The 15,835-nt window shown below is 34.6% G+C and overlaps 1 protein-coding gene across 1 annotated transcript in view; it reads right to left on the bottom strand.

Annotated features, from left to right (window-relative positions):
• The window catches only part of LOC148945322 (tachykinin-like peptides receptor 86C), a 418,581-nt gene that overhangs the window by 85,399 nt on the left and 317,347 nt on the right, over positions 1–15,835 (bottom strand). The window contains exon 7 of the mRNA XM_089099004.1: positions 7,026–7,222. Coding sequence (XP_088955130.1) covers positions 7,026–7,222 — 197 coding nt within the window. The remainder of the gene's footprint in view (positions 1–7,025; positions 7,223–15,835) is intronic.

The raw sequence follows: 15,835 nt of genomic DNA on the forward strand, positions 1-15,835 counted from the left end.
CTTGTCCTTCTCTGTATGTATATCTGAATCTACTTGTTTGTATGTCTGGGTTGATGTTTGCAAGTCCAAATGTTTGTCTTTGTTGGTTTGTATGTCTGGGTTGGTGTTTGCAAGTCCAAGTGTTTGTCTTTGTTGGTTTTCATGTCTAAAGTGCCTGTCATTCTGTGTTTGTATGTCTGAATCTATTTGTTTGTATGTCTGGGTTGGTGTTTTCCAGTCCAAGTGTTTGTCTTTGTTGGTTTCTATGTCTAAAGGGCCTGTCTTTCTCTTTTTGTATGTCTGGGTTGGTGTTTGCAAGTCCAAGTGTTTGTCTTTGTTGGTTTGTTTGTCTAAAGTGCCTGTCTTTCTCTGTTTATATGTCTGAATCTATTTGTTTGTATGTCTTGGTTGATGTTTCAAGTCCAAGTGTTTGTCTTTGTTGGTATGTAGGTCTAAAGTGTCTTCCTTTCTCTGTTTGTATGTCTGAATCTATTTGTTGGTATGTCTGGGTTGGTGTTTGCATGTCCAAGTGTTTGTCTTTGTTGGTTTGTATGTCTGAAGTGTCTGTCTTTCTCTGTTTGTATGTCTGAATCTATTTGTTTGTATTTATGGGTTGGTGTTTGCAAGTCCAAGTGTCTGTTTTTGTTGGTTTGTATGTCTAAATTGACTGCCTTTTTGTGTTTGTATGTCTGAATCTATTTTTTTGTAGTTCTTGGTTGGTGTTTACAAGTCCAAGTGTTTCTCTTTGTTGGTTTGTATGAATAAAGTGTCTGTCTTTCTCTGTTTGTATGTCATAATCTAGTTATTTGTATGTTTGGGTTTGTGTTTGCAAGTCCAAGTGTTTGTATTTGTTGGGTTGGTTTGTATGTATAAAGTGCCTGTCTTTCTCTATAGGTATTTTGAATATACTTGTTTGCATGTCTTGGTTGGCGTTTTCAAGTCCAAGTGCTTGTCTTTGTTGGTTTGTATGTCAAAAGTACCTGTCTTTTTGTGTTTGTATGTCTGAATATATTTTTTTTTCTGTCTTGGTTTGTGTTTTCAGGTCCAAGAGTTTGTATTTGTTGGTTTTTATTTATAAATTGACTGTCTTTCTCTGTTTGTATGTTTGAATCTATTTGTTTGTATGTCTGGGTTGGTGTTTGCAAGTCCAATTGTTTGTCTTTGTTGGTTTGTATGTCTAAAGTGCCTGTCTTTCCCTGTTTTTATGTCTGAATCTATTTGTTTGTATGTCTGGGTTGGTGTTTTCAAGTCCAAGTGTTTGTCTTTGTTGGTTTCTATGTCTAAAGAACCTTTCTTTCTCTGTTTGTTTGTCTGAATTTATTTGTTTGTATGTCTGGTTTGGTGTTTGCAAGTCCAAGTGTTTATCTTTGTTGGTTTGTATGTCTAAAGTGCCTGTCTCTCTCAGTTTGTATGTCTGAATCTATTTGTTTGTACGTTTGGGTTGGTGTTTGTAAGTCCAAGTGTTTGTCTTTGTTGGTTTTCATGTCTAAAGTGCCTGTCTTTCTGTGTTTGTATGTCTGAATCTATTTGTTTGTATGTCTGGGTTGGTGTTTGCAAGTCCAAGTGTTTGTCTTTGTTGGTTTCTATGTCTAAAGTGACTTTCTTTCTCTGTTTGTATGTCTGTGTGTGTGTTTGAAAGTCCAAGTGTTTGTCTTTTTTGGTTTGTATGTCTAAAGTGCCTGTCTTTCTCTGTTTGTATGTCTGAATCTATTTTTTTGTATGTCTTGGTTGATGTTTGCAAGTCCAAGTGTTTGTCTTTGCTGGTATGTAGGTCTAAAGTGTCTTCCTTTCTCTGTTTGTATGTCTGAATCTATATGTTGGTTTGTCTGGGTTGGTGTTTGCAAGTCCAAGAGTTTGTCTTTGTTGGTTTGTATTTCTGAAGTGACTGAATTTCTCTGTTTGTATGTCTGAATCAATTTTGTTGTGTGTATGGGTTGGTGTTTTCAAGACCAAGTGTTTGTCTTTGTTGTTTTTTATATCTAAAGTGCCTGTCATTCTCCGTTTGTATGTCTGAATCTATTTGTTTGTATGTCTGGGTTGGTGTTTGTAAGTCAAAGTTTTTGTCTTTGTGGTTTGGATGTCTAAAGTGCCTGTCTTTATCTGTTTGTATGTATGAATCTTTTTGTTTGTATGTCTGGGTTGGTGTTTGCAAGTCCAAGTGTTTGTCTTTGTTGGTTTGTATGTCTAAAGTGCCTGTCTTTCTCTGCTTGCATGTCTGGGTTGGTGTTTGCAATTCAAAGTGTTTGTCTTTGTTGGTTTTCATGTCTAAAGTGCCTTTCTTTCTCTGTTTGTATGTCTGAATCTATTTGTTGGTATGTCTGGGTTGGTACTTCAAATCCAAGTGTTTGTCTTTGTTGGTTTCTATGTCTAAAGCGCATGTCTTTCTCAGCTTGTATGTCTGTGTTGTTGTGTGCATGTCAAAGTGATTTTTGTTGTTGTAGTTAATGTCTAAAGGGTCTGTCTTTCACTGTTTGTATGTCTAAATCTATTTTTTTTTTTGACTTGTTTGATGTTTCTTAGTCCAAGTGTTTGTCTTTGCGGGTTTGTAGGTCAAGAGTGTCTTACTTTCTCTGTTTGTATGTCTGAATCTATTTGTTTGTATGTCTGGGTTGATGTTTTCATGTCCAAGTGTTTGCCTTTGTTGGTTTGTATGTCTAAAGTGCCTGTCTTTCTCTATTTGTATGTCTGAATCTATTTTTTTGTATGTCTGGGTTGGTGTTTGCAAGTCCAAGTGTTTGTCTTTGTGTGTTTCTATATCTAAAGTGCCTGTCATTCTCTGTTTGTATGTCTGAATCTATTTGTTTGTATGTCTGGGTTGGTGTTTGCAAGTCCAAGTGTTTGTCTTTGATGGTGTGTATGTCTAAACTGCCTATCTTTCTCTGTTTGTATGTCTGAATCTATTTGTTTGTATTTCTGGGTTGGTGTTTGCAAGTCCAAGTGTTTGTCTGTGTTGGTTTGTATGTCTAAATATCCTGTCTTTCTCTGTTTGTATGTCTGAATCTATTTATTTGTATGTTTGGTTGGTGTTTGCAAGTCCAAGTGTTTGTCTTTGTTGGTTTATATGTTTAAAGTGCCTGTCTTTCTCTATTTGTATGTTGAATCCACTTGTTTGTACGTCTGGGTTGGTGTTTGCACGTCCAAGTGTTTGTCTTTGTTGGTTTGTATTCTAAAGTGCCTGTCTTTCTCTGTTTGTGTGTCTGAATCTATTTGTTTGTATGTCTGGGTTGGTGTTTGCAAGTCCAAGTGTTTGTCTTTGTTGGTTTATATATCTAAAGTGCCTGTCTTTCTCTGTTTGTTTGTCTGAATCTCTTTGTTTGTATTTCTGGGTTGGTGTTTGCAAGTCCAAGTGTTTGTCTTTGTTGGTTTGTGTGTCTAAAGTGCCTGTCTTTCTCTATTTGTATGTCTGAATCTATTTGTTTGTATGTCTGGGTTGGTGTTTGCAAGCCCAAGTGTTTGTCTTTGTTGGTTTCTATTTCTAAAGTGCCTGTCTTTCTCCGTTTGTATGTCTGAATCTATTTGTTGGTATGTCTGGGTTGGTGTTTGTAAGTCAAAGTGTTTGTCTTTGTGGTTTGGATGTCTAAAGTGCCTGTCATTCTATGTTTGTATGTAAGAATCTTTTTGTTTGTATGTCTGGGTTGGTGTTTGCAAGTCCAAGTGTTTGTCTTTGTTGGTTTCTATGTCTAAAGTGCCTGTCTTTCTCTGCTTGCATGTCTGGGTTGTTGTTTGAAAGTCCAAGTGTTTGTCTTTGTTGGTTTTCATGTCTAAAGTGCCTTTCTTTCTGTGTTTGTATGTCTGAATCTATTTGTTTGTATGTCTGGGTTGGTTTTTCAAGTCCAAGTGTTTGTCTTTGTTGGTTTCTATGTCTAAAGTGTCTGTCTTTCTCTGTTTGTATGTCTGGTCTGGTGTTTGCAAGTCCAAGTGTTTTTCTTTTTTTGTTTCTATATCTAAAGTGCCTATCTTTCTCTGTTTGTATGTCTAAATGTATTTTTTTGTATGTCTTGGTTGTTGTTTGAAAGTCCAAGTGTTTGACTTTGCTGGTATGTAGGTCTAAAGTGTCTTCCTTTCTCTGTTTGTATGTCTGAATCTATTTGTTGGTATTTCTGGGTTGTTGTTTTCATGTCCAAGTGTTTGCCTTTGTTGGTTTGTATGTCTAAAGTGCCTGTCTTTCTCTATTTGTATGTCTGAATCTATTTTTTTGTATGTCTGGGTTGGTGTTTGCAAGTCCAAGTGTTTGTCTTTGTGTGTTTCTATACCTAAAGTGCCTGTCTTTCTCTCTTTGTATGTCTGAATCCATTTGTTTGTATGTCTGGGTTGTTGTTTGCAAGTCCAAGTGTTTGTCTTTGATGGTTTGTATGTCTAAACTGCCTATATTTCTCTGTTTTTATGTCTGAATCTATTTGTTTGTATTTCTGGGTTGGTGTTTGCAAGTCCAAGTGTTTGTCTTTGTTGGTTTGTATGTCTAAAGATCCTGTCTTTCTCTGTTTGTATGTCTGAATCTATTTATTTGTATGTTTGGTTGGTGTTTGCAAGTCCAAGTGTTTGTCTTTGTTGGTTTATATGTTTAAAGTGCCTGTCTTTCTCTATTTGTATGTTGAATCCACTTGTTTGTACGTCTGGGTTGGTGTTTGCACGTCCAAGTGTTTGTCTTTGTTGGTTTGTATTCTAAAGTGCCCGTCTTTCTCTGTTTGTGTGTCTGAATTTATTTGTTTGTATGTCTGGGTTGGTGTTTGCAAGTCAAAGTGTTTGTCTTTGTTGGTTTATATATCTAAAGTGCCTGTCTTTCTCTGTTTGTTTGTCTGAATCTATTTGATTGTATTTCTTGGTTGGTGTTTGCAAGTCCAAGTGTTTGTCTTTGTTGGTTTGTGTGTCTAAAGTGCCTGTCTTTCTCTGTTTGTATGTCTGAATCTATTTGTTTGTTTGTATGGGCTGGTGTTTGCAAGTCCAAGTGTTTGTCTTTGTTGGTTTGTATGTTTAACGTGCCTGTCTTGATCTGTATGTTGAATCTACTTGTTTGTATGTCTTGGTTGATGTTTGCAAGTCCAAGTGTTTGTCTTTGTTGGTTTGTATATCTAAAGTGCCTGTCTTTCTCTGTTTGTATGACTGAATCTGTTTGTTTGTATGTCTGGATTGGTGTTTGCAAGTCCAAATGTTTTGTCATTGCTGGTTTTTATGTCTAAAGTGCTTGTCTTTCCCTGTTTGTATGTCTGAATAGTTTTGCTTGCATGTCTGGTCTGGTGTTTGCAAGTCCTAGTGTTTGTCTTTCTTGGTTTGTATGTCTAAAGTGCCTGTCTTTCTCTGTTTGTAAGTCCGAATCTATTTGTTTGTATGTCTGGTTTGGTGTTTGAAAGTCCAAGTGTTTGTCTTTGTTAGTTGGTATGTCTAAAGTGCCTGTCTTTCTCTGTTTGTACGTCTGAATCTACTTGTTTGTATGTCTGGGTTGGTGTTTGCAAGTCCTAGTGTTTTTCTTTGTTGGCTTGTATGTCTAAAGTGCCTGTCTTTCTCTCTTTGTATGTCTGAATCTATTTGTTTGTATGTCTGGTTTGGGTGTTTGCAAGTCCAAAAAGTTGGGCAAAAAGTTGGGCAAAAAGGGGCAAAAAGTTGTATGGAGGGGGGGCCCTTTGGGGGCCCTTCTGTGTCTCAAGTTCGCAAAAAGAAAGAGTATTAAAATAATCGGGGGTAGGGGTAAAAAAGTTAGGCGGGACCCCTTTGGGGTTAGGGTAGGGGACCTTACAACACTGTTCAAATGAAGCTTGTGTATTATAATGACCACAGAGTTTCACCCCAAATCATCTTCTAAAATGTCTCAAACTGTTTCGCCAAGAAAATCCATTAAATGCCGATTAATTTGTTTTGCCCAAATAATCCCCTAAAAGTAATTCCTGCGTGTTCCTTTATTTCGGCATCCCTACGCTGTCACATTTGAAATTCCCAGAAACCATTTACCGCGTAAAATATATTTAATCTGTCTTGATCTCGTATGAATTTCTGAAAAACTCTAAGGTGTTCCTAGTTACACTATTATGGCTTTGATAGAATATTAATATCTATCTCTCTGACCTAAAGACCAGACTAGCCATATTTAAATATAGAATATTATTTATCTCTCAGACCTAAAGACCAGAGAAGCCGTATTTAAAAATAAAATCCCCTCATGGTAAAATTCCCCGTCGATTATGCAACTGATTTCCCAAAAATCTAGTCACCTTCGATTATGCAATCAATTTCTCGGAAATCTAGTTCCCCTTCGATTAGGCAAATCAATTTCCCAGAAATTCTCTCCCCTTAGTGGATCAATAAACCATGAATAAATTATGTAAGCCTCGTATATAATAACCCATTCCTACTGTTATATAAGTAAAATAACTTATAAGTTAAACAGGTTAAGTTAAATAAGTTAATAAGTTTATAAGTTAAATAAGTTAAGATTTAAAAGTTAAACTAGTTAAATAAGAGGAAGGTGATTATTTCTAGAACCTTATTTACTTAGCCATCTTAGGCGAGTGGTTAACGGGCTAGATTTGAAATCCTTTGCCCATTAATACAGGAGTTTGGGCACTGGGTTTTGCTGGTTATTTGGATGGAACTGGAGTCAGTGGCGTGACTCAGTAAACTCAGCCCAAGTCAACCCCACTCCAAATGGATGCCTTTAGAATTCAGGGGAAGGTAAACAGGAAGGGTGTGCGGAAGCATAGGATGACAGGCCCTCAACCCCCCCCCGGTATTTCCTGGATGAAGGGCGAGAAACGGAGATCAGCACCACTGGTAGGGACTGTAAAGTCCACTGCAATATTTTTTACCCTACCTTACCTTATTTATTCATTGTTTTGCTTTTTGATTTCAAAATACGTAACCTACGATTTTTGGTCACAAACCTTTTCATGGCATGCACTATCCATAACAGTTACGACAGCTGCTATTAGTAATTTCTTAATAGATCGTATATAAGATTGTAATGTAGACGTAGAATAAACTTACGAATCCTAAAAGTTTGTTTTGCATAAAAATATTGTTTTCGGGCAAAAGTTCAAACTTTTGAAAAATCTTACCTCGGATTCATCCAATAGTACAACATAGGATTTATCATTGCATTTGACATTGCCAGCCAGTATACAGCCAAGTACAAATGGTTGACAAAGGGATGTCTTGAAAATTCTGCGTCAAAATAGTGATGTATGAAGTAAGAGTGGTAAGGTAGCCAGCAGATCGCAAATAAAGCAACCATTATAATGAACATTTTTACAACCTAGAATACATTGTAACCTCAATCTTTTTTTCGAAATATATACACATATACCGCTTGAAATGAAGAAATGATGAAGAATTAAAGATTGGAGAAGAAAAACAGTACAAAATAACTCCACAAAATCTGTCAGTAAAAGCTCCGTGGCACAGTGCTGATTTCTGCTCATGTGTACTTAGTGCTCATCCGTCTCGGTCAAGACTACATTTCAACAAAAGCTCAGGTAGACCATTTTAGCTAAGTTGTGTGAAAAAGCTCATGAAAGACTAAAGATTCCTCTAGGCCAGTGCACCAAGAGGAAATTGTTACTGCATCATTCGCGCATTATGGGCTGCGTTAAGTGGAGATAATGCCAATTTTTAACAATATAATGTCTAACTCAAGTGATTTGGATAGCATACAGTTAAAGGTATTTCCATCAGAAAAAACAAGACCACAGCATCCTAATAAATAAATCAATAAAAAAAGGATTTTTCTTTCATAGGTATTAAGGGGCGAAAGGAGTCCAAGTCACTTGGCTATATCTTCAATGTTAAAGAAATTTTGTTTGTTTAAAGAAACGGATATATTAGAGAACTTAAATTGCGGTTCGCCTGATTCGGGAGGATAATGGCTATCATTTGATTAGATTCACTTTTTTTTTCTTATGCTCTCTCCATTTTTAAACGATTTTTTATACAAAAATTCTCTTTGCTTTGTACGAGAAAACAATATTAACAACTTTAATAAAATTCATACAAGCTTGTAAATTTTTTTAAGCCGAACAATTTGTTTAGACAGTTTATGTTGATTTTACTGAATTAAAGCCCTTCTTTATCCTTTTTTTTTCGCTGCAATCGATTTGAAGTTATGGAACCCGCAAATTGAACAAGGGTTGTTTAATTTTCAGGTCAGCGCTTCAATAAACAGGCGTTGTGTCTTGTGCATGATATCACTAAGCTTCAATAAACATCCTGTATGCCATTTGCCGTAGTGTAAAGCCAATCGAAATATATTAAGGAATTAAGCAAGTTTTATCCAAAAGATTGAAAAACTTTTTGAGTTGTGTGGAAAAACGCAGAAAAAAAGTTTATTTTAGATACTCAAGTATTTATTGTGTCAGCTAATTCCCTCCTCAGACGGTTCTCCCTCAGAAAAATCATCCCCGGGTATAAAATTTTCCTCAATCAAAACAACCTCATTTCTTAAAATTACCAGTTTATTTAAAATCACCTCTGGCTCATTCTTTTTATTTTCCTCCGTCAAGGTACAAGGCATTTTGCATAGAAAAATATGCTCCAATTTATTCATTTGAAAATTTCAACCAATTCTTACTCCCTTCTTACTAGTCAAACCACACATTCTTGACGACAACTAGTCATCTATAAGAGTTTGCTAAATGTTAGATTCCTGCTAAAATATTACAGATTCTTGCCACTAGATTAAGTAATTTCTATGCTTTTAATTTTCTGGAAAAAAATTCAAAATCGGTAACCCGGGAATTATTCAGCGAAGTAACGACCCTTAACAGAGAGACATGAAAACACTGCCTTAATAAATGTACGTCATTCCTTTTAAAACCCGTTCTTTTTCGAAATCCACCTATTATCCAAATTGAATTGTATGCTTTTTGTGCGTGGACACTGGTCGCCCCTTCAAAGTGGTGAAGTTAATTCAATTACACAAAATTTTATATCGATGAAAAAATAATAAAAGGCCAATTTCAATTTATTGTTCGAAAGTGTATGGGAAAATTGTACATATATTGTAGATTATAAAACTCTGTAGATTGGCCTAATTAACATTAATAATCAATTCGGTTTCACAATAGCGTTATCAACAGAACTTACGAAAATCAAGCTGGCGGAGTAGTTTGTCTCAGAACTTGAATCATCCCCATTGCACAGATTCTGGATATGAAGAAACAATCAAAAGCTCCTGACTGAACTAAAAAGATTGGGCGGGAATAACGTGAGCCTTGAGAGACTTAAGTCCTATCTGACTGACCGTAAGTAAGCTGCGTCAAAGGGTTTAGCCCTATGTTATCCATTTCCAATGGAATGTGGAGTACTTCAAGGATTTATCCTAGTTTTTCTTTTTTTATATACCTATTGATCAAATAAAACTACATATACCACAAGCAGATATTAATAAGTTTGTGGATATACTTTACTATCTGTGGTTGCCCCATCGACTGAACTTTTAGTTTGTAAAACTCCAGGGCTACTGTCATTCTTGGATTGGGCTTATTATGTTCTTTTCAATGTAAATTATGAGAGAAATCGGTATATATTTTGTTCAAGGATAGGTACCATTAGCACAAACCTGACTGTTCAGGTTTATCAAAAGAAATTAAATAGGGCCCGTGAAACTAAATATATGGGATTCACTATGGATGGAAATTTATTATGGAAGGTTGATGCTAATATCGTGTCACTACAGCTATCTAGATCCTAGGGTATGTTTCACCACATCAAACATTTAGTAACAGAAACAAACCTTAAAACAGTTAATGTGGCAACATTTTGTCACTTTGCATGTAACAGTTGCTCACTGTCAGCTAGTAACTTTATAAAATGTTGCAAAAGAATTTAAACAATGCAGTAAAAGTTCTCTTCGTAAGGATTTTAATCAATCGTAAATTTAGTTTTTTTTAATAAGCTCTTTGATTTTTTAAGAATAAGTGATCATCAGATTATGATTATTGTCTATGTTTATTAAAATAATAGACTAGCTTCTTCATCTGAAATCTTTTTTCCGCTAACAGTGATTTTCACAGTTATAAAACTAGGGTCCCTGGGGATATTATGCAGGAAATATGGTATACAACTCGAGTATCACTAATTATTCAAAATTTTGCACTGAGTGTTAAGAATATTATTCCAGAAAGTACTTGTGTGGCTCGGCATCTTGCTACATTCAAGACAAAAGTGAACAGATTCTTTATCACAAAAGAGCAGAGAAAATTAAGCCATTTTAATTTTTCTTTTTTAATTTTTTTGCTTCTGTTTCTCCATTAATCTTCTTCACCAAGTAATATTTTCTCTCTTCCCTTCGTGATTCTTGTTTATATCTTTTAGCGGATCTAAGTATTGCTCTTCACCTACTGTTTAACAAGGTTCCCAGGAATTTCTCTCTAAGGGAAGAGAAATTCTGTTTTAAATACTGTGTTAATAAACATATCTCTCTTTACCCCTCCCTCTTATTCAAAATCCGGAAACCAAGTTGCTTTTTGTATTTAATACGGATAATTCCTGAAGTTAAACCATAGTACTAACGCCACTAAAACAGGTCTGATTATGATTTGACTTCAAAATAATCACTTTTAAAATTTAGTGTCTATTATTTATTTCTAAACTATATTATCTATTTTTAACTATAAAAACTCTTACATTGGATTTCAATGAATTTAAACCAAGATTAGAAAATTCAAACCGTGTCAAATATCCTAAAATGTTTCCTTTTTTATGTACAGAAATTCACTAACTATTTAGTAAAGCATAAAAGATCCCGCTAATAAATTATCCTACACATTATCCTTTACAGAATACTACAAATAACTAGAAATCTTAGCTGCTTGTTTATTTATGCCCACTTTATAGATTTATGTTGTGAAAGCTAGTGAATTTTTGTTTGTTTTAAGGTTTATTTTTGTTTTTTACTTTCTTTTTGCTTTCATTTGACTACTACAATTAAACTAATACTTCGTTGAACTACTATGTTTTAAATCAGGCTAACAATTATCATCATAATCCATTGCATAATTCACATTCAGACAAAACTCGCTGTGAGTTAGTAAGCTTAACTAGAGCTCCAAAAGTTGAATTTACTCATTTGTTTTTCGGAAATCACCGAAGTATTCACTGCAAATATTAGCTTTAGAAAAAACCGCGAGGACTTTTCAAACTAGTCACGCCTTGATGCAATATCTTGATGGAGTCAGCATTGATGCTCGTCAAACATGAAAGTAGATATCACCAAACAAATTTTCTATTGTCATTTTATTAGCTGATGAAATATTAACTGTCAACAGCAAACCTCTTATCCAATTTTCAGGAAAAAATAGACATGGACATACTTTTTGTTTTCACAGAAAACATCTTACAGTATACGCTAAAAAAATTAAAGATAATTTCTTTTTTAATATGACTCTCTTAGGGTGCTAAATAGTTTCATATATCAATATATAAATCTTGTATATCTTTAAACTAGCAACTGTCTTAAAATTATAACTTTTCTTGAAAACGGCTCCATATTTTTTTTTTTATTTGCCACTCTGATATTTTCTGACCTGAAAAAATGATCTAGATAGGTCACGAGTTTCAGAAATTTTGTTTAGAGTCTTATTTTTGAAAAAAAAAATCGAGGGACGTTAGATTTATGTACCTTTAAAGAGCATAAATTGCGTCATTATTCCCCCAGTAGGGGTCGTATCAGTTTTAGTGTCTATGACAAGGGCGCCGGCAGAAAGTTTCCAGGGCAGAGGCCAGACACCAAAATATCAGTAGCGGTTGGGTGATAGATAATATATTTTAGGATATTTTTTCGTAGGTATAAGTTTATTTTCAAATTCTTTTAGGAAAAAACTCTCAAATAAAAAGAGTAATTGAATTGCATGCAAAATCAAACAAAATACAGGGAATTTTAAACGACACGGATCCCTGACAAAGGGATCAATTTATTTAATCGACAATATATTAAATTATTCAGCAATTAATCTTAAAAGAAAAACAAACTCAAACAAAAAATACAGACAGATTTATTACTTTGGTAGATTAAAACAGATGTAAACTTGTCTTTATACAATATCCTACGCCTTAGAATAGTTTACAGAAGGAGTAGAGAAACTAAAAAATGATGCTGCCTGCATAGATACCACGGTTTGACTTTATAACTGCCATGTAAAATATACCTTTTTCATAACAGGACAATTCTCCCCCTCGAGCTTAAATCCTTATATATTCAGAAATTTAAAAAAACAACAACAGAATAACGAAAAAATTTAAACTTATCTATCCAGCTGTCAAATTTACCCTGTTTTTTTATTGTCCTATTTAACTAAATAAAATGAACAGGTGAAAAAATTCGTCACAAGAGAATCTTATCAAGTAGTTTGTGATAAAAACTGGAAGTAAAAAGTGACTTGGGCCAATATTCCCCAAAACGAAAATGGATTTCTCATGACAATCAAAAATTAAATAAAAAAAAACAACTTTTTTTAACTGAAAGTAAGGAACGACGTTAAAACTTAAAATGAACAGAAATTATTAACTATATGAAAGGGGCTGTCCCCTCCTCAACGCCTCGCTCTTTGCGCTAAAGTTTTTTATTGTTTAAAAAAAATAAGAGTTTTGAGAAAGTCAAACTTTAGCGTAAAGAGCAAGGCGTTGTGGAGGAGACAGCCTCTTTCATATACGGAATAATATCTGTTTATTTTAAGTTTTAACGTCGTTCCTTACTTTCATTTAAAAAAAACTTTTTTTTATATTTAATTTTTGAACGTTTTTGAATTGATGCAGATTTTGATTTTGGCTCACCGTACATGAATAATTAAAACAAAATTTGTATATTAATTTTACTTTTATTTGGTTAAATGGCTTTCTCGAAACTTATTTAAGTTTATTTACAAACGTTTTCATTAGTAATAAATATACGTAACTTACGAATTAACATACGTAACGAACTTCTATATTCATATATTTTAAATACGTATATTAGGGGGCTCGCCTACTAGTCCATACCTCCCTCTTTAAGCTAAGGTTCGAATTTTGTTCCAATTCTTTAAGAATGACCCCTTAATCACAAAGGCCGTTATTTAGAATAAATAGCTCTTATGAAAGTACAAAAAAATCTTTGGCTTAAAGAGCGAGGTACTGACTAGGGGGTGAACCCAATCATACAGGTAATATTTTCTGTTCGTTTTAAGTTTTGATATTACTCCTTATTTTCAGTTGGAAAACTTGTTTTTTTTATATTTAATTTCTGATCTTTTTTTTTAAATAATGCTGGGAAATCCGGCGCCCCCTTCATAGCAATGTCCTTTCCTCCATGAAAACTTCCTTCATGGAAAGATCCTCCCACATAACCTCCAACCCACCCACCCCCTACTACCAGAGAACATCCCCCCCCTGAAAACGTCTGTATACTTCGTAATAACCAATACTATATGTTAACATTGGGCAAAGTTCATAACTTTCAGCCCTCCCCCCGGGGACTTCGGGGGATTAAGTCATCCTAAAGGACATATTTTTCATATTTTCAACCATGCTGAACAAAATGGCAATCTCAAAATTTTGATCAGGTGACTTTGGAAAAAAATGAGCGTGGGAGGGGGCCTAGTTGCCCTCCATTTTTTTTGTCACTTAAAAAGGGCACTAGAACTTTTTATTTTCGATCCAATGAGTCCTCTCAAGATATTCTAAGACCACTGGGTCGATACCATCACCCCTGGGAAAAAAAACAAAAAAGAAAACAAACAAATAAACACGCATCCGTGATCTTTCTTCTGGCAAAAAATTCCACATTTTTGTAGATAGGAGCTTGAAACCTCTACAGTACGGTTCTCTGATACGTTGAATATGATGGTGTGATTTTTATCAAGGTTCTGTAGCTTTTAAAGGGTCTTACCCCCTTTTTTCGAAAATCAGCCAAATTTTCTCAGGCGCGTAACTTTTGATGGGTAGGACTAAACTTGATGAAAAATATCTATTTGAAATCAGCATTGAAATTTGTTTCTTTTATGTATCTATTGGTATCAAAAACCCGTTTTCTAGAGTTTCGGTTACCATTGAGCCGGGTCGCGCCTTATTTACAGTTCGTTACCACGAACTGTTTGATTGCTACACCGGTAGTAGGGCCTATTGGCTTTTTATGCTGATTCTCAATATATAAAATCCCTTCAGTTTATTGTTACCCACCCAAAACCAAAAATCTGAGAACATTTGCCTGATTTTTGAAAAAAGGGGAAACACCCCCAAAAAGCAAGCATTTTTATTGAAAATCCTTTTATTAGACACATCAAATCAGATGTCCCAATCGTGGAGGTTTCAAGCTCCAATCTTCAAAATGTGGAATTTTGCAGAAGAAACATCGTCGAGGCATGTTTATTTGTTTGTTTTTTTTCCAGGGGTGATTGTATCAAACAGAAGGTCCAAGATAATTGGGAGGGAGCTCATTCAATGGTAAATTTAACTTTTTTAAGTGACCATACAGTTTGGGCCTGGGGAAAGTCTTGTTTTCTGCCATTTTAGGGCACTAAACTACGACTTTACCCCAAAGAAGGTGAATTTACAATCAATTTAAAATTCTGAGAAGCTAATTAATTTCAGAGTGACAATAACTAAATTTTAGGCTTCACAATTGCAAAAGAAGTAATGCCACACGGTGGCAGTTCTGGATTCAACCAAGTTGATTTGTTTTATTTGTGATAAATTAGGCTACGTTTGGTGATCTTTAATTAAGTATCAGCTATAATGCGGGAAGGGGGGGGGGTGAGTAATTGTTTAGGTGGGGGTAGGGTAGATTCCTAAAAAAGTGCATTTTAATGGACAAACTGCTTACTCTTCATGAGGCTTCAGATAAATGTTGAAAGAGGTAGGGGGAGTAGGAATTAATTAAAGTTTTTCTCTATACAGCTAAAGTGTTCCATTCCCATTTCTAACAGCATAGAGGTGAAAAAGGCAAGGCAGGCTATCATCAACCACGCCAGGAAATTTCTTTGGGGTGGCAAATAGTGCTTGGAACTTAATTTTCAGCAATTTGAAACAGTAATATTTTTCGTTTTCTATTTATATGAAGTACTTCAATGTATTTAAACAAATGTATGTAATATATTTATCTATAAGAAAATAATATTGCAGAGGTTGTGATGGCTTCAGTTATGTAGAAGATCAAAAGTCCCACAGAATTTCCATCCACACAAACAATAATACTCCTTTTCATCCAACCGAAAATCCTTAGTAGTAACATTAACAAGGACTTTTTACAAAAATTGTCATTTATCGGCAATTTCTTAAGTATATTCAAATTTAAACCAAAACTGGAATTGCAAATTTAAATATAGGACGGTACTAATAAACGTACAATCCACGTTGCCACCCCTTTTAAAATTTTACTAGATCTTGTAAAAAGCAATTCCACCTCGTAAATCTAGTAAAATGGGGGTCAGATCTAGTAAAATCGAACAAATATAGTAAAAATTTGCCAAAATCTAGTAAATTTTTTATCCTCTCATCTGAAAGCATTTTGTTGGGGAAACGTACCAAAGGCGGTTGAATGTTGTCTCACTCTTCCTATGACAGTTATTCTGTAGTCCCAAAACACGACAAACTACTCAACTCCTTTGGCATGAAATTCAACACTTTTGAAATCTGGTTTTTGAATCAAGATCTGGGCTTATCGGATCTGAATTTTTCATTTTATAATTATGGTAGTTAGGCCATTAGTGATAAGTAACAATTTTATGTTTATGATAACAACTTTTGTCTCAGAACTAGCGAGTTGTTCTTAACAGCAACAAATTTTTCTAATAGCACTAAATTTTCCGTCAAAGATAACAAATTTCTCTTAAAAGTAAAAATTTTTGTCAATGATAACATGCTATCTGTTAAAATTAACAAGTTTTCAGTCAAAGCTATT

The sequence above is a fragment of the Artemia sp. Qi Xiang Cuo genome, chromosome 13 (genome assembly GCF_049724085.1).
Source record: "Artemia sp. Qi Xiang Cuo chromosome 13, ASM4972408v1, whole genome shotgun sequence".
NCBI classification, from domain to species: domain Eukaryota; kingdom Metazoa; phylum Arthropoda; class Branchiopoda; order Anostraca; family Artemiidae; genus Artemia; species Artemia sp. Qi Xiang Cuo.